The following is a 23,176-nucleotide window of genomic DNA, read 5'->3' on the forward strand; positions in this document are numbered from 1 at the left end:
CTATGAACTTCTGAGTCTAAAAATTATGTTAAATGTAGTTTTGCTAGAAATAATTATGTCCCTGGAGATAAACCTAAAATAATAGACTCCACCATATAATCTTCACTTTAAGCTAAAAATAGCATAGATGGTGGTTTAATCTAGGCCATAATTATCAAACTGCTGAAGCCGGTTTTGGTTCATTGCAACTAGAAATGTATGGTGTGTTTAGGTTTTGAACAGTCGAGTCCCAAAAATGGAGAGAAGCAAAGCCAAAAGCATAGTCAGAAAGCAAACAGGAGCCTCTGAGTTGTAGAGAAATAACATGGATTAAAGAGTCCAACGCCATACTTAAAGGGACTGCGCCTGGCTGACTCGGTCCAGCCAGCTGGAGACATACTGAATTCCTTATAATTTGTGTTTTCAGCCCCAAATTTGGGCTGTTATTTTGCTAGAAAAGGGACGTACAAGGCACCTTTTGTCTTAAAAGCCATTTTTCATTTCATGTAGGAATTGAAGGAAGAACGTTAACCTTTAAAAATGTTGTTATTCCGGATGATTGAAAAAAAAAATTGTTTTAATGATCATTTCAAAGTAGGATGGAAACCCCTTAACTGCATGGCCGGCTGAGTGTAAGACTGCAAGTCAGAGCTTCTGACGTTTCAATGATGATGTAGCAAGTGAGGCTGGTCCCATCAGTTATCTCTTCTTTGCCACCATGAAGGTGGTTCACAAAGCCTTACCTCAAGCAGGGGAGCCTCACCTTCCTGTAGCGACAAACGAGATTTATTCTGAGCAGTAAATCACTGCAGCGGCCCAGTGGTAGAGACTCCACTGATGATAGAAGGGTCCTGAGTGAGAAGTTGGATGGAGGTTAAAGTAATACTTTTCTTTTTCCGAATACTTTTTGAAATCCCCCCTGGCTGGGTTTGAATTTCTCTGTGTGTGTTTATACAACACAATGTGCTGTTCATTTAGACAGTTTGTTTTGCTGGGAATGGCATGGGGCAGCCTTGGTGCTTGTTTGGATGGGGCTTGCAGAAATGAGCATTTGACTCTGCCTCCGGCTCCTGTCTGAGCATTGCTGTTATAGAGTCACGGACTCGTTTTGGCTGGAAGGGCCACTGGAGGTCATCCGATCCAACCCACCGAGAGACAGACAGGACAATACCACACATTTAAAGTTTTTCCTAACAGTAAGTTGTTCCAACTTTGCACTGACACAGCCACAAAATTGGCCCATCTCTAGTACTGAATTCATTGACCATTCTCTCAGTATAGTTATAGGGATCATATCCACTAGATTTGGGAAAGCAATCCACAATTTTCAATAAATACTAGCTTTGGTGTTCTAGCAGATATCCTTGGTGCTACATGACTTCTCCAGGTTCACATCTCGCAAACCTCAATATAGGTGCATTTCCTGGTAGGAAAGTCCATGCTTAAAAGTTCCAAATGCACAAATACTAAAACCTTTGTGAAATTAAGGCAATGGATAAGTTAAGGAACTTGTAGTTTATTCGTGAAACAGGTGCCCAGGATGGTGGGTGAATAATTCTGTGCTATATGTGGAGCCTGGTTTTTTAAGACTTGTTAATTCCTGAGAGTGTCATTACTAAGTCCAGAGAAACCCACATCATAACTTGAGAAACCCACGTCATAACTTGATAGGATATTTTTTATCTTGTTTTGTTTTAATCGAACAGCATGGGAATGAGCCATGATGACGATCATCAACCCTGCGCAGGGAGATCTCATATTATGTCTGGAGAATGGGTGAAGGGCAGGAACCCAAGTGACCTTTCCTGGTCTTCATGCAGCCGCGATGACCTTGAAAACTTCCTAAAGTAAGGATTGTGCTGATTATCAAAAATCCTATCAGGCAAGAATCCAGTGTGTTACTTGAAAGTGAAAATCTGAAGAATTTTCCTTAAAAAAAGAAGTGTGTGCATGTGTCATCAAGGTGCCCAAGTTTGTCTCCGTTACAGTAGCCCCTTGAAACTGAGATTTCCAGAGAGGCAGAAGAATTATGTTTAGATGTCTGTGTAGTGATAGCTCCTTAAAAATGGTCCCAGATCACCTTCACTTTACAAAAAATGCCTTTCATGTTTGCAGTGACAGAAATCTGTGTAGGTGGCCTGAAAAAAAATCTGCCGTAGGATGCTGCCAGCTTTATGCTGTGGCTTCTACTGTCATTACTGTTATTAAATAGCTTTTATTTTATGGAAACTTTACTTTGTCTGGAGGTAATTCTGATGTGTTTTCTCACTCCTCAGTGAATCTTGGTCTTAAAGAGTTCGCTATAAATGTCTTTCCCACTTCATTCGTATTTCAGTTCATCATATTCAACAGCTTGGGAAGGATTTCTGTCCTATCCTGCTGCTTGTTAACGCTCATGTACTATAGGAGGCACTGGAATTGTCTGAACTCTGTAACTGTGGTCTTAAACCTACAGTTCCTCTCTGACAAACAGTGTCTGGCACACTGGCAAGTGCTTTTTTTGCTAGAAATGGGTTCAGCATAGAAAATTCCCGACTCTTCAGATTAGAAGTAGGACAGAAATGAAAATAATGAGGGAAAATGGGATATCTACTGAAGTTGTAAAAGAAGTTGCATTTGAATTCCCTTTGGTCCCTGACAGAGGAGGGATGGCAACGTGATACTCCTTTTGTGAAAAATTGTTGTGAAGGCAATGGGAAAAATCTTCCCTTTACGACCATGACAGATAAGAGGAGAAGTCAGGGACTCCAAATTCATCTAGAGAAATTCAAGTTAGACATGATAGAACACTTTCTAGTCTGTCGTATAAGGCTCTTGAAGCTTTGGTCTAGATAGCCTGAGGGTGGAATTGACTCTCCATCAAATTTTTAGGAATAGTTTAGACAAACGTTTAGCCCCGAATCATGCAAATATAGTCATAGAATCCTAGTCAATTCTGTCTTGAGCCCTGGGTCCAGGAAAGAGTTCCTAAGGCCCTTTCTAGCCATAGTTTTCAATGATTTACAAAGCTTCCAGATATAACTGGGGGAAAACACCACTATTTCACACGAGGTAATCAGATTCCCTGTTAAGGGAGGACAACAGCTTCTCTACAGCAGTGATCTAATGCTCTACTTCAAAGGTGCTTTACCTTAAAAGCATGTTTAACTCTTACACCCCACAGGTCCAAGGTCAGCACCTGTTTGCTGGTGACAGACCCCCGAAGTCAGTACGCGGTGCGGCTCCCTCACAAGCTGCCTGGAATGCACTACAGTGCCGATGAACAGTGCCAGATACTTTTTGGGACCAATGCTACATTCTGTAAGAATATGGAGGTAAGAGCTCATGAGGTGTACCTGGAAACAAGGTAGGAAGTGGAGATAGTGCTGTCAAGCACTGGGGAAGAGGTGTGTGTGCTTTCCTCAGAGTGACTTAACAGGATTTTCAGCATGTTCAGCACTGCTGATAAAAATACCAGTAGTCCAGCTCCCACTGACCTTCATGTCAACAGCACATTCTTATGCAATCCTCCTCCTTTTCCCACACTGATCTTATTAATCTCCTAGAGCAGACCCAGAAAAACTTTGTTCCTACTTGGTCTTAATGCAGGGACGGTTCCCTTTTGACACTGTTTTGCTGAAGTACTCAGTAGAGATTGTTTTTCTTGAAGTTCAGCTGAGGTGAAAGTCTCTTCTCACAAGAGTGCTTGCCTGCTTCCACAGAGTCACCTTAGGTGACTGGAGCTTTCAGCAGACCTCACCTTCAGACTGCTACAATGTTCTTAGGAGCTGATTCTAATTCCGTGCCAAGGAATTATTAATGACTGCTTGTTCGATGAGACTGTTTAGAGATTTGGGCAGAATTAGGCTTCTTCCTGTGTGTTTTCTTAGCAACTTAATGTTTAGTCAGATTTGGGTGCAGAATGACTTGAATCATGTGGCTGGTTGGCAAAATGGAAACACATTTTTTGGTATCTCTAGAAGTAGGTCGTGTTTGAGATGAGGCTGTCTGACTCGCACACTGGATTTTAGGCAGCTAAACTTTTTCTAAGGTCTTGCACATAATTAGATGTCTTCATTCTGACCAGAGCTTCTCTGCATCCCACTTTAGATAGGGATTGGAGAAATGCTCTACTTTCAGTGTGGCTTCAGAGATATCCTGAAGAAATTCATGAAGCACTGTGTCCTGTCACCAACATGAGCTGGCAGCCTTCTGCCCTCTGTAGACTGACATGAAGCAGCCAGGTTTCTTGCTGTCATTAACTAGCCATTTGTCTGCTTTAGTTGTCCCTTATTCTCATTTTGAACAATCTTGGGGTCTTAAATCAGTGTTAAGAAAGAAAATAATAACCAGTGATAATTGACCTTTCCAAATGCCAAATTACTAAAATTGTTGAACGCATGAAAGTCCTGGGAACGTGCTCTTAGTTTCACATTGGCTGTTTTATTTATTTTGGATTTGGAACATAGCTAGCGTAAAACAATAAGGAAAGAATCTGGGTAGATTGGATTTTCCAGCTCCATCAAGAAAATGTAGACCACCAGGACTACTGTACTGGAAGCAACGGGTTAGAATATAGGTCTGTAAAGAAAACCCCGGATCTACCCAGGGTGACCCAAGTTCTTCCGCTTGTGTGGGTGTCACCCAGCTTGACTGCTCTTGGAATAGATATTTGCTATTTCCCTTGCTGCAATAAAAAGCGTTCTGTTTCTGGGTAGTCCAGAGCCTAATGAGAATGTCAGCCTACTGGTAGGTGGTCAGCATTTCTCCTGCAGAAACTGAATGTCCAGTCTGGAATTGCTTCAGGGACAAGTTGCTTGCCAGGATAACAAGCCAGCCAGCACTGTTCTTCTCTGTAAGATACAGACAGCAGGTGTCTGTGTCTCCCAAGATTTTTCGACAGTCTTATTGTTTGACATCCTTTGAACACAATGAAAACTGTTCTTTTCCTCCATCAATCCTTTAGCGTCTCCCAAAGAAAAGCAAGTTTTGCGAGGACTTCAGTATTTTTTAATGAAGTGCCTTGCAGAACTTCAGCAGATTAAAACTAATTTGCAATCACTTCAGAAGTCTTTTTCTGCTACAGATATACATTAAGAGTTATTCACACCATGAACCTTTGGATCAGTTATGTCACGCCATTAATTTAAGTACAGATTTGCATCCTGTAACGCTACTCTGAATTGGTCTTTGGAGGCAATGAAAGGACATTCTTTAGAGGAAATCCTCAGCTTTGATTTTTAAACCTTTGAAGTTTGTGTTCTTTTCACCTTTATGTTTCTCATGCCTCATCTGCAGAATGCTTGTATCGTAAGTCTCAAAGCTGTCTACAAAAATATGAACCAAAAAAAAAATTGGCACTAGTCATTGGCATTAGCTGTAGAAATTATTGGCAAATATAGCTGTCTCCTCTTTTAGCCAATGGTAATGTGGTATTTTTAATTCAATAAAGTATTAAAAAAATCCAAATGTAAAAGTAATAAACATTTGACAGTAAATATTTGTTACAAAAAAGAAATAAACTTCAGGAAATGAGCCTGCTCAATCTTTTTATGATTACATATGTCTACTGTCTATTTTCTTATTTAATAAGAGTTACATTATAACCTTTCATTGGAGATCGTTGAGTTGCGTAATTATGTAGGGCAAACTGAAGGGCCTTTATTAAAAAATGCCATGCAATTTGGTTGTAGAGCAAAATGTAGAGATTAGGTGAATCCAAAAGTCTGGCATTTTTGAGAAACTGCAGAAACTTGCTGTGCAGTAAGCTCTTTACCTTAAAGGCATCAAAGCCCAGATTTTTGCAGGAATGTAATCTCTTTGCCTTCATAGAGAGTCAGGTGCCCAAATGCTTGGCAGTGTCTGGACTTCAGACACTGGACCAGCTAGACAGTTAATCCATGAATATTCAACATTACCTGGATATTTCAGCTTGCACCTCCAAAATTCTTCTTCCATGTATGTTTTTACTGATAACTCAAATGCCCTAGTACAAAATAGTAGCTCTCAGAATTACGAGTTTGCCAAACCAGCTGTACTGCAGCTATTCTGCTTCACATTTCCAGGACAAAAATTGAAAAATGTCAGGTCGGCTCAGCTTTACATAGACTATGCTGCTTGATAAACCTATTTCATTTGCTTGGATGCTATGTGTACATTTTAATATACTAATTTTTTTTTAAATGAACTAATTAGCAGTAGAAGTCCCTGATAATCAGCTTAATTATAGCCTATTATTGTAATCTGTGACCTCCAAGACATGTAATTTAGGATCTGGTTCTGTAACATCTGAGTTAGGTAAAAGTTACTAAGGCGTGTCACCTGTTTAAGGAACTATGGAATCAGGCTCTTAGGTTGGATGCTTGTTAGGCAGGGAACAATCGATTTCTCTCTATTTTTAAATCACTTTTCTCTGTATGAATAATAAATGGGAAGATTACCTGCCGGCTCCTTGAGGGGAATGCAAGTTCATTTTGGTGCATGCTCTGCTTACGGTTTTCTTAGTTCGAGATATATCCAGGTGTCTGAGTTTTTTACTAACTTTAACCTGAATGTTAGATGGGTGAGTCCTTATTCATCATCAGGAAAGTAGATGTTTCTCTGACTGTGTGGAAGAATTAATTTTGATCTGAGAAACTAAGAAAATAGAGATTGGGTGGTTACCAAGGGAGATGATTTCCCATACAGTAATGAAGATCTCAAGACCCTTCAGTAGTTTTCCCTTCATATCTGCTGATATGTTTTTTTCTCCAGTGGTGTGCAAAGGGATCAAAAGTACTTACACAGGGTGCTCTCTTTTTATTTTTCCCATTGGGAACATCAGGCTTTGTCCTGTTGATGGGAGTGCTTCTCTAGCAGGACGTACAAATGTGCTTCTGCCACACCAGGCGTGCTGCCGGTGTTCAGTCATGCCACTCTCGGTGCTAGAAGAGCTTTTGGCCCACCTAAGATTTTTCATGGTGCTCTTTATTTTGTGGGAGGGAAGTTGCCTTTAGCAGAAATTAAATAGCTGAGCATGCCCTTCTTAAGCTTGGAGCAAAATCACCATATGAGTTGCAAAAAAAGCTAAACAGGAACATGCCTTTGAGGCTGCGTGGTGCGTTGTCGGCGTACCCCAAACAGGTACTTTTTGCAATTCTGGTTGCTAAGTGTTGATGTCCAGGGCTTGCATGCCGGGTTGTGCAAAGTGCAGGAAATTCCACCTGTCTGACCTCTGCTCTTCAGATCTGCCCTGCGTTATGAAGCAAGTGTTGTGAATTCATTTGATCCCCACTCGGGAGGAAGCAAAAAGCTTCAACCTCACTGGAGCAATGAAGGCTTCTGCAGAGAACAGGCATTAACTCTTTGCTGTCTCTTTAGCAGCGCAGTTGGTGAGAGGAATAGCACAGATGGTTTACGCCGAATCTCTCACAGAGCAGAGAGGGTGTTTCTCCACCTGAAATGTGTAAAAAAGCATTGTTCATAAACTCACATGGAAATGCACCATGTGTTTAATCGGGGCGCTGGGTTTGTTTTTCAGACTGGCATGCCTACGAACAGAGGCTTTTGCACTGAAATTGTATTTATGGAAAAAATGTGATTTCTCTCTCTTGTATCCAGTGTTTGGCTTCTTGGTTTATGTGCCTTTTGGCTCGTTTATTACTAACACGCTTTTGCGGGTTTTTACATAACCGTTATCTTTTGGTATTGTTTTGTGTCAAAATAGTGCTTAGGCTAAAATGGCCTGTGGAAAGAGATTAACAGTGCTCCAAAGAGATTTTTTTTTCTCTGAAAAATGGACACTGTCAACTCGAATGTAACTGGGAATATGCATTTTGACATGACACTGGATTTAGAAAAGTTAGAACATCTAGAATTGGCTCTACCGTTTTTTCTTAAGTTCAAATTGATTTTTTTAACAACTCCAGGTGTCTCCCAGTATCTACAAGCTGTGGAGCAGCAGCCCAGGACAAGTGGGCAAAGGAGGCTGACTAGATGTCTGAGTTAAAATGGAAAAGGAGGGGAGCCTAAAAACAAAGTAAAGGAAGAGCAACAATTATAATAATAAGGTGGATTTTACATATCCCTCCAGTTTTCACGTTTGATGGTGTGGTGGTGAATATAAGGGAGCAGCTGGGTGCCTCTCTGTGGTCTTGATCTTGCAAGAAGACTAGTAGAGTGGACTCTTGGACTCTGTGCACAGGAATCAATGAGCCTCTGTTTTTTTTCTTCAAAGGGTAATTTGCCAGATCCAGACATTTTTAGTAAGCCCTATTATTTAGTAATGTATACTTAGAAGAACATAGAAATTAGACTGAGAGATGATTTATCCTGAAAATAATAGGTTACACTGTCGTTTTCTGTACAACCAGGGACTTTGTCTACATGATTTTCCATTACACACTTCTCTGTAAATATAATAATAAATCTGGAAGAGGATGGGTTTGGTTTTCTTGAGGCTTGCAGGACAGAAACTTGGCAATTCTAAAATAAAATGAGAATATTTTGTTTTTCAGAAGTAAAGGTAACAATTTACTTAATTGCCGTACTGTATTTTGCATTTTTCTTAATGTAAATTGTTAAAATTCAGACTATTTTCACGTTGCCGGTTTTATATTAAGCTGAAGTGTCCTATTTCACTGCTTCTGTATGTTGCAAAAAGACCATTTTCTCTTTATTTTCAGTGGAAATACTTTTTGTTTAAAACAGAGAAAGAGAGAGAAGCAGAGTTCCTTCCTGGGCAGCACAGCCCAGTTTACAGTTATTGGAATGCTTCAGAAATTTTTGTACGTGTTTCAGTTTGGAAGATGGTCAAAACACATTCTGGTGCAGTGGTTTAAAGAAAAATAAAAAGAGAGAGAGGAACCAAAATAAAATTATAAAAATACAATGTGGAAATTTAAGAATATAAAAATAATAAACTCTGAAAAATAATAAAGAGCACCTATTAAGAATCGAGCATTTGAGCTTGGCAACCCTACATTTCTTATTAAGACGCAAGAGGAGGGAGAAAGAATTAGTGTAGCCTTGTGATGTGGCATCTACAGCTGAGGTTTGAACTTCAGAGAACTTCACGAAATTAGCCAAAATACGATTGAGTATGAGCCTGAAAATAGTGTATAACAAGCTTGAAGGGCATTCAGACCTCTCCCTCTGGCCTTCTGGGAACTTCCCATCTGCAAAACACTTCAAGAAAATTTTAGGCTCTCAGTCACAAACACAATATTGGATGTGAGCAACTGGGTTGATTACGAAACCTGCCTGGAGCTCTTGCCTTCGGAAGGGGCAAAGATCTTCTCCTGAGCTAGACTGCAGCACAACGCTGGGAACTCCTAAACCTGCTCTTGGCAGGGCACGTCTGGTGCAACCTCGGAGCAGCGCTTCACACGTGGCGCGTACAACACAGTGAGAACACGGCTGCGGTGGTTCTGACAGTTTTGATTAGCTACAGCTCTTTCAAGCATACCAAGGCAGAAATTGGTAACAGGTCAAAGTACAATAGTTCTGGTGTTTAGTTCAAAGGGGGGACTCTGTTCCAGTGCCTTGTACTACATATCTCTACTTCTCCCAGGTATGATCACGTAAAGATACTTCCAAGACTTCTTCAGCTACTGCTGTGTTCTCTCATTTAAGATTCTGAAAACCATGTTCAGCAAAGAGCACACATAGCAAAAAGAGTTGTGTGTTGGTAGGGAAGTGGATAAAGCTTATCTTTTTCTACTTGAATTTCTATGTATTCAGGAATCATAGACCCACGGGAGCTAGTTTTGTGAATGCCCTAAAGGCAGTGAAAAGATTGGCATTTGGCGTGGGTTGCTTTGCTGTAGAATGAGTTTCTGGTCTGGTTAGTGCTATCTTTCCAATCTCTTTCTTTTGGCTGTTACTTCAATTCCAGGTACATGAGAAAATGAAATAGAGCCAGTGCTTTGCAAAGAGATACTTTAAAGGGTGGAGAGGGCATTTAGTTTGCCTTGAGAGCACTAGAAATTGCTAAAACTAGAGTCAGTGTTTTTCTGTTTCAATGTTTGCTTCTCAGTGAGCAGTTGAAAAAAGCCCAAACACGATGTGTCTCCCCTGGCAGTATGGGATCCTCCTGCTGCTTGTCTGGCAGGTTCCATTCCTGAACTCCTTGTGACCAGCTTCATTACTAGCCCTTCACATTTGTGGTTTTGTACAGTGCCCCTGCCATTGCTGCTTTTGTCAGTTTTTCTTTCATCCTGATGCACATTCAGGAAGTTCAGTCATGACCTAAATCTTCAGATGAAGTACAGAGTTTGAACGTGACCGTGTTGTAACATCTGATTTTAAGTCGGTGTTTATGCACCCAAAATTAAAAGGCAGTGACAGTATCGAAATTGGGGGCATTGTTTTTCTCCCCTTGTTGTGAAAAGAATTCCTCTCCTGAAGCATGCTGTGAGGCTTCAATGACATGTGCCTGGTGCTTTACACTCACTCAGTAAAGTGAGTGTAAATTGTGTGATCATTGTACTCAATGGGTGTTAATTACGATTCTGTTTACAAGCGTATTTTCTGTTTTGGCTAGCCGTATGCCAAGCCAAAACCTTGGCAAAATAAAAGAGATCTGATACTTCATTGAAAGCCAGCCTTTCTATATGCCTGCCTGTGTGTTAGGTGATCTCCTACTCCTCTTCCTTAAGGATATTTCCTCTTTCTAAACCCTTTTTCATAATCCCCTCATTTTGACAGCAAAATTGGTTTCATAGTGGTTTAGTCCTGCTGCTAGAAATAAGGAGTTCCTCTTTCCAGTGGGCAACAGGCAGCAGGAAATTCTAGGAGAAATAAGTGTTTCTTTGGATGAATCCAATGTGAGGGAGTTGAATGTGTAGGGAGTGAACAAGATTCTGTAGAGTTGTTCCCTGATGGGAAGGACATCTTTCTTTATTGCACTCTCATTCTTATGCTTCGGAGATTTGGAAGTTGCCCCTTATAGGTAATGACTGATCTGAGGCTTCGAGGCGGGAAAGTATCATGAGCCCTTCTCTCTGAGACCATATGAGGTCATTGGGCAGATTCATGCTGATTTTAGTAACAGTGGTGATGCAATAGCTCACCCAGAAACTAGCAGACTCTAGACTAACTGCCTGTGGGCAAAGAACTGGCTGAATTAATTCTGGCTTCTCCTCATTTCCAGCTGCAGCACTGAGTTAAAGAACCTAAAATAGATTACTTCCCTAGAGCCGCGTGCGAGTGGTCGTAGCGCTTCACCCGCTGCGAGGCCTTGCTGGCACACGTGTGGGATGGAGTTACATGTAAGGTAAACACCGTCTTCAGCAATGGTATGTGTCGTGAAAAAGTATGAAAAGCTGTGGAAGGTGGGAAGGCCCACAGCCAGACGTGTTCCTGGGAGTATCCCAGGAGTTGTTTCTGGTTTTACCCTGAAGTTCAGCCAGAGCCGGCGGTGTGAACCCGTGGCTGTGACACTGAGCCGCGGAGCTCTAAGCAGCATTCTTGCTTGCGTCCCGGCAGACTTGCAGCAAGACATTTAAGCCCTTTCTTTTCCTCATCTTCGCACGTGTAACAGCAGAATAAAGCTTGCTTTATCTCCAAGCTTCCAGGAGTCTGTTTAGATTGCAAGTTCTTTGAGGAAGAGAAAACACCTGGCACAGTAAGGCCCCATTCTCAAATAGATGCTGTTATTAATGCCTGTAATTGGAGGCGCCGTTCACCTGCCGAGCAGATATCTCCTGGCTTGGCAGTTTCCGGACTGTGACCTCTCGCAGGACTGGTTTCTAACAGCTGTGCAGACAAGTTTTCCTGTCTTCCAGGAGTTTTTGAGACTCTGACATTTGCACCTTTATAAAAATTCCATTTTTATTTCTCTTTTTTCTTTTATTTTCTGTCTGTATAGATTCCTTAAGGGTTCAGCTGAACAGGCATTTCATTATTCTTTTTTTTAAAAAAAGGAAATTTAAAGTTTTATGGAAATACTACTTTTCAGCAACCATTTTATTTTGCTCTTGGATATACTTCAAACTGGGAGCTGATCCAAAGATGACCTTTCCCCACAGACAGTTTCAACAAATCAATATTTTTCCAGTGAAAAATACCTATCATTGGAAAATCCTAACTGGCACTTCTTGAATGCTTTAGGGAAGACTTTGCAGGCAGAGACCTGCCGTCTAATGTCTGGTTGCTGAATTTACAATGAGCAGTAACACAGCTCTTTCGATGGCTTCTTCTGTACCAGCATAAGCTCTGAATTGCCTCTCGTATACAAGCAACTGCCTTTCAAATCCTGCCACTTCTCATTGTGGTATTTCCCCCCAAAGCTGGCTGTTCAGCTATTAAAAAGTCAGTCACTGTGACTGGTAGCTACAGGCCAGTTTAATGGGGATTTTTTGGGTGGTTTCTATTGTAGCTGGGGGGGATATACGATCTCTTTGGAAATGAGCTATTAACATGATAAAACATCTTGGGAACACACGCTACTGAAGCTGATGGTTTAATCTTTGCCGGGGTACCTAAGTGCTGTTTTAAATACAGGGGACTGCGCTAGCGAGGGGTTGAGCTTTGTAGTGGTATGGCACCAGAACACAGAGCTGAAGCGCAGTTACCAGATTTTTCTGTAACTGTTTCCTGAAATATGCTTTGCATTTAGTATTCTGAGTCAAACCCAAGGATACTATAGAACCCTTGTGTTTTCCATACCTTGAAGATGGGGAAATTTCAGAAAAGTTGGTGTTGCTAAGAGAAGTTTTTCCTTTCTTTATCACCCTATAAATGTATGTGTGTCTGCATGTATACGTGTGTATATGCATGCAAACATATATAGAGATATATATATATATATGTACATGTGTATGGGAATATTTGCATCTGCTGGGCTCAATGCTGTAGTTTTGCTGGTACAAACACACCTATTTGAGGTTATCTGTGCCCAGTGCTTCCCCCAGGCCATGGCTCACACCAGGGCACGTTACCTGGCTTTATCACCTTCCCCCTTCTCGTGGGCTAGGGAGAAATTTCGGCTGGCAACGAAAACTGTACAAAAACCTGCTTCGTTTTTACGACGTTCTGTTTCCACAGGCATCCTGCTCTTTCTTCTCCCAATTCTACATCAAAGAAGAGAATTTAACCCTAATTTACGTGCATCTTCTACAGTTCGGGGACTTGAAGCTGAAACGTAACAAATACTGGCCTTGCATAATGCACAGATACTTATGTGTCTAGAGCAACTTAATTAGGGATGCAGTGGATTCCATTATGACTTCAGCCAGGATGTCTCTCTGACCGAAAGCAGAAGCAGAGGTTCTGGAACCACTGGGTGAAGTTTCTGTCTGGGTCATTGAAGAGATCAGGCTGGAGGGTTTCTCATCGCATTCTGCTTTGAAGTTTTGGGGTTATACGTAAGAGAGGGGCACTCTTCATCTCTGAAGCTTCCCTTCATTTTACATATCGATATTCCCCAACTGCAGTTTGAAAGGGGGGTTTGCTAGTAGTGATTTCACAAGATCACTGTCCACAGTCATCAAGGGAGAAGAGAGGGTCCAGAGCATCAGTTAGGTCCTGAACTTGGCCTAACAGTAGCAGCATTTACGGGTCACCAGTACAATTATTTGTAAAGGCAAAGAAGCTGTTAGAGTTTAACAAGTCTACCGTGTTCATAGACAGCATTTAACTATGCCCTGTAGTTACACGTAGCACATCCTGCCACTGTGACTAGAACCTCCTGTGATACCTTTTGCTTAGGTCTGTGATATGCTTTTATGCATTTTTTATGTGACAGACCTTAACTGGTTTTGAATCCTTTTAAATCATTCATATGTGTAGTCTTAACAAAAAGAATAACCCATCACCTTTAGACCCCAGTGAGCTAAACCAGATGCAAAGGCGCTGTAGCTTTACAACTAGGAAAACAAGCATCCTCTCAGAGCTGTAAGTTTGGGATCTTGGGGTGAAGCTTTTCAGTTTCAATGGTTTATTGCCTAGATTAATGTTCGTGCTGTAACACTTGGGGACAGTTATTTGATATGTTTTTAATTTTAGTCCTTTCCAGGGAGGGGGGAGGTTTGAGAATCTGCGAGTTGGAGTGTGGAACGATTTTTCAGTAAGCTCTGAAATCTCTGGCTTGTCAATTCTTCTGCTTTACTATACCTTTCTGTAAAATAGTATGTGATGTCCTTATGGCTAATTGGTGCTTACGTGCTTTCAGAGCTATGGGTAAACCACTAATCAGTCACAGTTGTTTAGTCAAAATTTCTAAATCTGATATTTTCCCATATGCTCTATTAGTTTGGGTAAAACGTCTGGAAAATTCATTGATTTAGGTTTCCCTGGCGTATTTGCTGCTGTTTGTTTGTTTGATGATGACTTTCTGTGTTGTGGTCCATATAGATGCTGCTGAATTGTGCCATCTGCTTCTAGATTTTGTGAATGTTCTTTCGGTTTCAGTAGTGCAAAATCCTCTTTCCAGAAAGAAACGTGGAAATAAAACAGGATGCAGATACTGCTGCAATAACTCTTTTGTTTCCGTATGTTGTACATCATCGCTCTTGGTATTGGGATTTATCTCGTCTGCACCCTCTGCCATATAGATCAATTTTATATAGACATAGCAACATGCATGTACACAAAACACACATGCACCCACAGTCTCTTACGTTACATTGTGAAAGAACCATAAGGTTGAAGCGTATTGACTCAGCTCTTTAATGAGGTGCAATAAATCTTGACAAGACCAGCTGGCACTGGAGTCAGGCTTCTCATCTTTTTACCATTACATTGAAATGCAAACAATACTGGAAAGAAATGTAGCTCTTCTTTTTTTTGGTGCTCAAATCTGTAGCACTGTATTGAAATCATCCACTTGTATGGAATGCAAAGCGTGATGGACGCTGTGGAAAATGCTAACAATGTAAAGGCCCCTTTTCCTGGTTCTTTTTCTCAAAGTCTGAAAGTGTATTGATCTGACAGATCACGCGAGTGTGGGCAGCGTTAATATCCCTGCAACATACATTGGCTGAACAGAGCCGCAGTGTTGAGTAATGATACCCAGAATGTGTTTCAAGTCTGGTAGCGATGTGTGCTCTACTTCTTGCCCTCACATTTCGCATTTCACCTTCTCTAGCACATCGGTCTCTAACAGCTTCTTCTCTCCACCAAACCTTTACTAACTTTCAGTTGGACGTCTAAGCACGTGGCATGATTCCAAAGCACCCTCTGTGGCCTCCCAGGGAGGATTCTTTTATAATGGACCAGATTGTAAAATCTGTTTAAATAATGCGCGTCTTGCTTGGGGTGGGCTTTGTTCCTGACAGCGGCATGCATCGATGTCTCTTACATCTCCAGCCCCATCACTTAACACCAATCTATCCTTGAAACATCATTGCTCCCGAACCAACTAGAGGTCTCTGGATTCACTTGGGAAAGACTGCCTGACCTTTGAAGTGTGTCCGATAATGATAGCTGACATCTCCAGAAGTAATAACTGCACCTCATTGCTTTGTAATTACAGCATTTGATGTGTGCTGGCCTCTGGTGCCTGGTGGAAGGAGATACATCCTGTAAAACAAAGTTGGACCCACCTCTGGATGGCACCGAATGTGGCGCGGACAAGGTAATCACAATGCTCAGTAGCAGTCACTTTGCTTTTTTCAGCATTATCTGTGGAGTAATGTTTCCGAGATGTTCAGTATTTACCATAAACCCATATTTTATACCAATTCTTCTGCAGAAACTGCTCAATTAACAGCTGGATTGGGTTAAGCCTTGCTGATTTTATGTTACATGTATTTCAGTAGCCTCTGGAGACCCCAGTAGTCAAGTTCTGGTGGTCTAGGTGTTCTACAAACACTGCAGGAAAATGCTGTGCCTTGCTCTGCGAAGTGCACAGGCCAAGCACCCTACGAATCCTGTTAGGTAGTAGCTCACTCCTGTCAGTTCTGTTCGTTGCTGCTGGTGGTGTTTCATGAGTGAGGTAGTTTTTCAGTGTAAGCTGGGGCAGTAGTGTTCTTGGCTACATTTGATGTAGAAAGTGCAGAGAGCATTTTGAGGAGTGGAGAAAGATGAGGAAAGAAAAAGAGGCTACTTAAAAACTTTGTGGTTTCTAAAAGCAGCTCAAAATGTGTTGAGCTCAAATTCAGTGCTGTTCAGTTCTTATTGGAGTCTCATTTGCTGTACTGTGCGTATCTACTCAGATGACTAAGACAGATACGCATTTTCCAGAATTCAGATCAAAGTAGAAAATTGCCTCCCAGCTGACCTACTGTGCCAACAGAAGTTGACTTAAGTGGACATGTTTAACCTCTGAGACAGACTGTGCGAGGTGGTAACTGGTTCATAAATGTACATGTTGATTCTCCCGGTGTGGCTGATAACTTGTTAGCCTACAAAGTCACTTGACTTGTTTTGTAACTGCCAGCCCTCTGCATACTGACTCTGGACTCTGATATTTTTGTATGTTGTATGGCTGGGGAGGTAAGAAAGGGTAAAATGGAAAAGTTCGTTGTTGAAATCAGATATTAGAGACTTTTTCTTTTCTTGCAAATAAAGGTAAATAATAACAAGAAAAGCTGGGTCTGGGAAAGCATGACAAGGAAATGGAGACAAAAAATTTTTAGATATACTTTCTTCTAACTGCAAGAGTCCTGGCGATTTTTTTGTAAGACTGCTTAGTAGTGCTTGCTGTACCGTATCCTGGACAGAGCAAAAAAATAAGCTGCTTGGTCAGGAGTGAGCACAACCTATTAGAATCAGAGGTTGTTTGGGACTTCAGCCAAGTTAGGTCCGAAATACCTCAATTATTTTGTACCTACTGGGAATACTGCTGATGAAGACATTGCTTTGGGGTATAATTTCCTGGACTCTGTGAAGAGTGTGGCTTTAAGTCTTAGCGCTTAGATAATTACCTGCTTTATAAAGCAAGGCGCTCAGTTCTGAGATTATCAATTTTTAATGACAGAACTACCTTCAGGGGTTCGCTGAGGGTGACACTTGAATTTCTGTGTTTCACCTCCTCCTTTTCTCTTCATCTCACCTCCATCTCGCTGAATCTCTGGAAACTTAAACATGGCCTTGTTGTAATCTCTCAGACATCCTTCTAAGTCCACCTGTGTAGGAATGTTTGCAAATCAAGGCTTCTTTCCAGCCTGCACTAACACAGTTGCATTTCAGTGGTGCCGAGCTGGGGAGTGTGTCAGTAAAACTCCCATCCCTGAGCACGTTGATGGAGACTGGAGCATGTGGAGTCAGTGGAGCATGTGCAGCCGGACGTGCGGCACCGGAGTGCGGTTCAGACAGCGGAAATGCGACAATCCCCCGTAAGTCTTCACATCATGCCAATTTCCTTTTGCATGCAATGCTTAGACAGGGAAGAAATGGGCAACAGAGCTGTGAAGTGGACATGAAAGATTTCTTGTTCACAAGCAGCAAGGATCAAGTCAAAATCCTGGAGTGACTCAAAGTGAAGTAGATTCTATGTGGCTCGAAGGGTTGCAGTTGGAAGTGGCCCGTTGCAATGATTCAAACATAGATAAAATTGAATTAAAAACTTGCAGTTTGGCAGAAAAAATGATGCTGTGTTTCCTCTCCAGCACTGCAGTGAATGAGGAGGGGTTGGTCTGTATCTACAGACCAAATCGAGCCAATATGTCTTAGAGAGCAGTTTTGCAGCAAGGGCTGCCTCTGGGCTTGGCAAGTGAGAGAGAGGCTGATGACAGTCGTAGTGTCAGGTGGCTGAGCTGGTAAAGCACCGTGAGATATTCTGCACCGTAGGATGTGCTGCACATGAAAAGGAACATTTGCTCTCACCCAGAGAGCGGTGGGCACAGAGACTACAAAATAAGCCCATGCTTTCTGCTTGAGCTTGGATTTTTTTCCGATCTGGGAGGAAGTGTAAGTGTTGTTATCTCCCATGTGCCATCCTTCATCGCTGGCTGCTGCTGAGCCTCTCCTTGAATAACACTGAACTGCAATTGCATGTCTATAATGTCCAGGCTTTATTTTTACCAGCTCATTTTCCTGAAAAAGGGATTGAGCAGGTTTCTTTGCTGCCAGCAAAAAGTCTCTTCAACCACAGTGTTGACCAACCTAAATCCATTCATCATCGTTCCTTAAATTACAGGAAATGCTCCCTCCAAGATTGCACACTGGTTTTAAAATTCTCTTGCTCATATACATTCTTGGCTGGGGATACACACGTGATCTTCTTTTGCTTCAAATTCCTGGCGGCAGCCCACTTCTGCAGCTGGTTTACTCACTGTCCAAAAATATTGGCTAGAGGATTTATCTTTTACTTTATATATATTTGATCTTGGGAGCTATTTATTTTTTTAACTGGAATCTCTCCTCCTGCCAGCTGACTTTTGAGCTTGTGGGATGATCAGTATTTTTAAACCGGTTGCTTCACTGTTTGATTTGGTTTTTCCTCTCTGTAATTTTGCTGAGTATTTGCATGCGTTGCCTCCAAACGGTTGTAAGGCAGCGTGTCACGAGCCAATTTGCATGTGCAGACTTTTTAGTTGCATTACCTTGTGTCCTTGTCTAGGCTTTGGGCTACTCTTGTACGCTGGGGTTGAAAAGAAACCCACTGGCTTAAACAGAACATCGGAATGAGATCTCCACCCTTCAGTCCCCCCTTGTCATGGTAGTATAAATGGGATTTGATTTCTTCATTTCCATTAGTGGGTGGATTTTCTCGGCATAAATATGGTAGGAGATGCCCGTGAAGTTGTCTGCCAGGAGATTTTGTGCAGCTACTCTGTCACGTGTCAGGGTGGGCTTGAATTACACAGTTTATTGGAAATCCCAGGTGCTGCTAGAGCCTGTATTTTACAGGGCTTGGGATCCAGGGTTACAGGGATCCTTCCCTTCAGATTCTTTTGCAGAATCTGATAGACATGGTGCACTTGGAAAGGTGGAGGGGACACAAAAAGCCATAAAAGGGGATGAAGCCACAAAAGGGTATGAAGCCACAAAGAATGGAGTGAAGCAGGAAAAGAAGGGTGTATGAATAAGTGCTAGGTAACTGTTTGTGGGAGACCAGAGAGAGTGACTGTCATTGTTTCTCTTCAGCTTGCTCAGTGAAAACCCTCAGTACCCTACTTAAAGATGTTAAGAGGCATCTTTAATCTTAGAGATGCTAAGAGGCCTGTAATACTGAAGTACTATTACAGAAGTAGTTAAGTCAAGGATTGCTGTCAGTAGTTCTGCATTCCCCACCCAAGCAGTAACAGAGCAGACCATAATCAGCATGTCGTATCTGACTGCCTGTCCCAGTCTTTTTATCTGCCTGTTCCTGAACACTTTGAATTAATGCTGTACATTCTACTAGCACTTTACTAGAGTTAGTCTACTAGAAACATCAACATACTACCGAATAAAGTGTGATGCTGTTGGGGAGAAGGGAACTGAGGTGGAAGGTCTTGTTGGGTATGCTGGTTTTTGATGCATTACTGGGAGTAGAAGTATCCACCAGATCTGTAGGATGGATGCTCAGTTGTTTTGTAGGTGATGAGTGCATCCAACTCTTTAATGTTGGGAGAACCTACGTCAGGAGGAGGCAGTTCATTTTACTCCTTAATTAGAGAGGGAAGAGAGGTCAGGCTGCTGAGTGGCTGGGCAGAGGAGCGCAGGCCAAAAGGCACTACATTCCTGCAGTTCCCCTGACTGCGAATGGTGGGTCCTCTGGAATTCTCTGTCTTCCGATGCGTTTGGCTCTTACTTTAGTATTGCCAGTGACCATTATTACCAACAGTTAAAGCTGTTTGCCTCCAGTCTGCATTGGCAAACTCATAGAAGGTCCCTCACAAGTTAATGACAATTCCAGATTAAAACCAAAGCAGCTGCTGGTGAGCACAGTGAGTGGCAGTCCTGCTGTGTCTCCATGGCCATCAGCTTGACACCCTTCTCAGGAGAGAACACTCCATTACTCTTTGGGTATCATGACTGCTTGCTTTTGTGGTGTTGTTTTTTTTCCTGGGCTTATGCACATAAACATGCAGAAAGTCACTTGTTCAGCAGCTGCATCTCTTCTGCTGTAGCCAAAGAGATGGTGCTGAAACCAAAGTTCCCGTATTTGCTGTCTTTATGTGAGTGCAGAGTTCATGTGGGAAGGAGCCTGCGTAATGCTTCTGGTTGTCTGGAATGAGCATCTGTCTCATCCAGCGCGAGGCAGCAGACACAGTCCTCCCAGAAGATTTCTGCGTCAGTCTCAGCACAAGTGCTGCCTTGTGCATTTCCGCGGCAGAGGGGAGATGTTAGTGGTGCAAGCAGGTGTTCGTTCAGGCTGTTGGAATTCTGGTGACTCTCTGTGATGTTACAGTCTCATTGGTGATCAGCATTTACATTAAAAAATACCAAACAACCCTAACCACTGTGGGATTAATGAAGCTACTGTAAAAATTTGATCGAGGCTGAAATTTGGCATAAAACTCTTCTATACAGAATCAAATGTTTCTGTTGTTCTGAATGCTGTTTTCATCAAGTCCTGCACAGCTGGGAAATCAAAGACCTGGTCCTATAGCCAGAGTGTAAATGAGCAGGGCAACTCTTGGTGGGACCACGGACACAGATAAATGATATGTAAGTGAGGGCCTTGGTTTCTAATTAGCTGAGCAATAAATCCTGATGTTCATTACTCTTCTGGGAGAGATAGAGGGGAGAAGCTTTTGGAATGAACTGCCATACTGCTAAAAACTGGAATTTGGCTGGAGTTGCTTTCCACAGCCGTTTGTTAAGGAAAAGTAAGAACTCGACTTTATCTGTCTTGCTGGTTACAGACAGGGAGATAGGTGTGTGACCAATTCGTGAGAGTATCAGCAAGTAGCAGAAGAAATTGTCTGTTAGCATGGATAAGTTTTTTGTTAACTTGGGGTTTTTGTTTTGTTTTGTTTTGCAAAGAAAATACAGGCTATTCTTGAGTTTGAGTTTTCCTTCTCTGGAGAATCATAAATAAGGATAAATAGATTTTGCAGGTGCTTGATTAGTGGCTTTTCCCACACGTTTAAAAAACAAATATGTAAAATGCCCTGGTTTTCATGGATGGAGATTATCTGCTGCACGGATTTGTTTCTGGATACCCTACTTATGGTACTTATAGCTACTTCTGTGTTGCAATTTTCATTTCAAGCTGCTGAAGACAGAGTCTCAGAGGGTGTGTGCTGAGGAGACATTTGCTGTGTCTCTGTTTGAGGTGGGGGCAGAGCAAGTGGAGGGAGGAGACAGGTTAGAGAGTCCAGGGTCCCTGCCTCTGCCTTGGGTACTTGAGGACACACACACACACACTCTCCATCCAACATTCTCTCCACTCTTTCTCAGTCATTTGCCTGCTCAGTCTGAAAAGGTTTGGATGGGAATGAATTGTTGTTGAAGTCCAAGAAGAAATGTAGGACAAAAGTGCAAAGTTAGTCACATCCCTTGGTTTGTGACCAGAACACAAACATCTGTTATGATAAGCTAATTATAGATTTAGGATGGAACTCAAATAATTTTCTGTTGGATCCACTGAGAGCAGGATTTGCCCTCCAACAAGGAACATTGGAGAGGTAGAATCCTTCCTCCTACTTCAAGAGTTGCCTTGGACAGGGGAAATTAGGCAAAAGCGTGCCTGTGAGAAGCTGTGCAGTTCCTCCTGACCTTGGTTTATCTTTCCCATGGCAGCCCGGGGCCAGGTGGGAAGAACTGCCGGGGAGCCAGTGTGGAGCACACTGTGTGTGAGAACTTACCCTGCCCGAAAGGTGTGCCAGGCTTCAGGGACCAACAGTGCCAGGCCCACGACAGATACACTAACAAGAAGAAAAGCCTCTTGACAGCTGTCATCATTGATGGTACGTGTGTTAATTCTGGGTATTTCAGCATAGTTGCCTATCCGACTTACGTTCCTTTAATCCTTCCTTTGATGGATCTTACTGTTCATCTACTATTCAACCAGATGCTGGGGGTATACGAAAAAGGATCATAATGTCCTTTCTGCTGCAACAAACACCTTTTGCTGCACTCTGCTGGAAACCAGACAGGGCTACTTTCATTTGATCATCTTAAAGACATACTTGAGCAGAGGAAGGTCGTGTTGGAACTGATACCAAAAGACCAGACCTTGGATAAGTCTCCTCCTGTGTTAGCACTGACAAATTCGGTCTGACACTACGACAAGTGTACAGACAGCTTTTCAGTTCCCATAGCACACCCTCCAAGAGCACAATTCCTTCAAATGCCCCAGGAGACATGCTGGTTTTGCTTGATGTTCCTGTCTGCCCACCTCCCCAAATAGTTTTGCAGGGTGAACTAACAATGCAGAGCTACTTCTCTGTCTAATTTCAGTCACAGAAAACTCTCCCAGTTTTTTCCAGGGGTGAGCTGTTTCACTCCTTTCTCCATTTCCAACCAGGAGCTGTGGGTTGCTGAGCATCCTGTAAATAGGAGAAAAGAGAAAAAAACCTTCCAGATGATTCAGTGAGTGTGTCTCATTGGGAACTTCATTCGGCCACAGAGAGAGAACGAGCCATCTTTTGTACACCTGAAGACTGAACAAGCTCTTGCTAAAAGATAATAGCGGACATTGTTCCTCACTCACCTGAGCCGTGTTGCCCCAGTTTCCAGGAATGCAAATTAGAAACCTCCCCTGCCCAGCTGCATATCTCGCAGCTGCGGAAGAGAGGATGTCCACACTCAGAACCATTTAAATAGATGCAGATCCAAACAAACCTGGAGCTAGTCTCCATTGCACCCAAACGCTACTTAGAGTTACTAGCAAGGTGGGAGTTGATTGCAGATTTTTGATTGCATTAGAAGAGGCCTATGCCACTTAGCTTAATGTATTGGCAAACCTTCTCTCTTACATCTAATGAGTGGAGGTACTTGACTATGCAGAAAACATGTTTCCATTTGAATGTCTATGGATTCTTCCTTGGGTGAAGTCCATGAGTAGCAGAGTCAGCTCCAAAGGAAAACATTACATTGCCTAAATATCTGTTACTTAAACGTATGGCAAATGCAGTCAGCAAACCCTGACATCTGCTGTATGCTGCCAGTTAATAATACAAATCTTTGAAAAAGGGTTTTTATTTAACTCCTTCTCTATCTAAACACAATAGTAGCTTTTCCAAAGTCAGGTCTAGGTATACTATATAACAATTGCTGTTAGCATGGATGAAAAATACAACTTTTCTCTACTAATGTATTTCAAATTAATTTGAGGGTTCTTTCTCTAGGTGTCCTAGCAGTATAGTTTGCTGACAGAAATGTTTGTAGGAACCACAAATACTAGTTTAAGAAAATAGTT

General features: G+C 42.1%; 1 protein-coding gene across 1 annotated transcript in view; it reads left to right on the forward strand.

Moving 5' to 3' along the window:
- The window catches only part of ADAMTS17 (ADAM metallopeptidase with thrombospondin type 1 motif, 17), a 162,329-nt gene that overhangs the window by 73,963 nt on the left and 65,190 nt on the right, over positions 1–23,176 (forward strand). The window contains exons 7-11 of the mRNA XM_009865321.1: positions 1,686–1,826; positions 3,143–3,293; positions 15,413–15,514; positions 17,071–17,216; positions 21,556–21,722. Coding sequence (XP_009863623.1) covers positions 1,686–1,826; positions 3,143–3,293; positions 15,413–15,514; positions 17,071–17,216; positions 21,556–21,722 — 707 coding nt within the window. The remainder of the gene's footprint in view (positions 1–1,685; positions 1,827–3,142; positions 3,294–15,412; positions 15,515–17,070; positions 17,217–21,555; positions 21,723–23,176) is intronic.

This window comes from Apaloderma vittatum, unplaced genomic scaffold (genome assembly GCF_000703405.1).
Source record: "Apaloderma vittatum isolate BGI_N311 unplaced genomic scaffold, ASM70340v1 scaffold9032, whole genome shotgun sequence".
Taxonomy (NCBI): Eukaryota; Metazoa; Chordata; class Aves; order Trogoniformes; family Trogonidae; genus Apaloderma; species Apaloderma vittatum.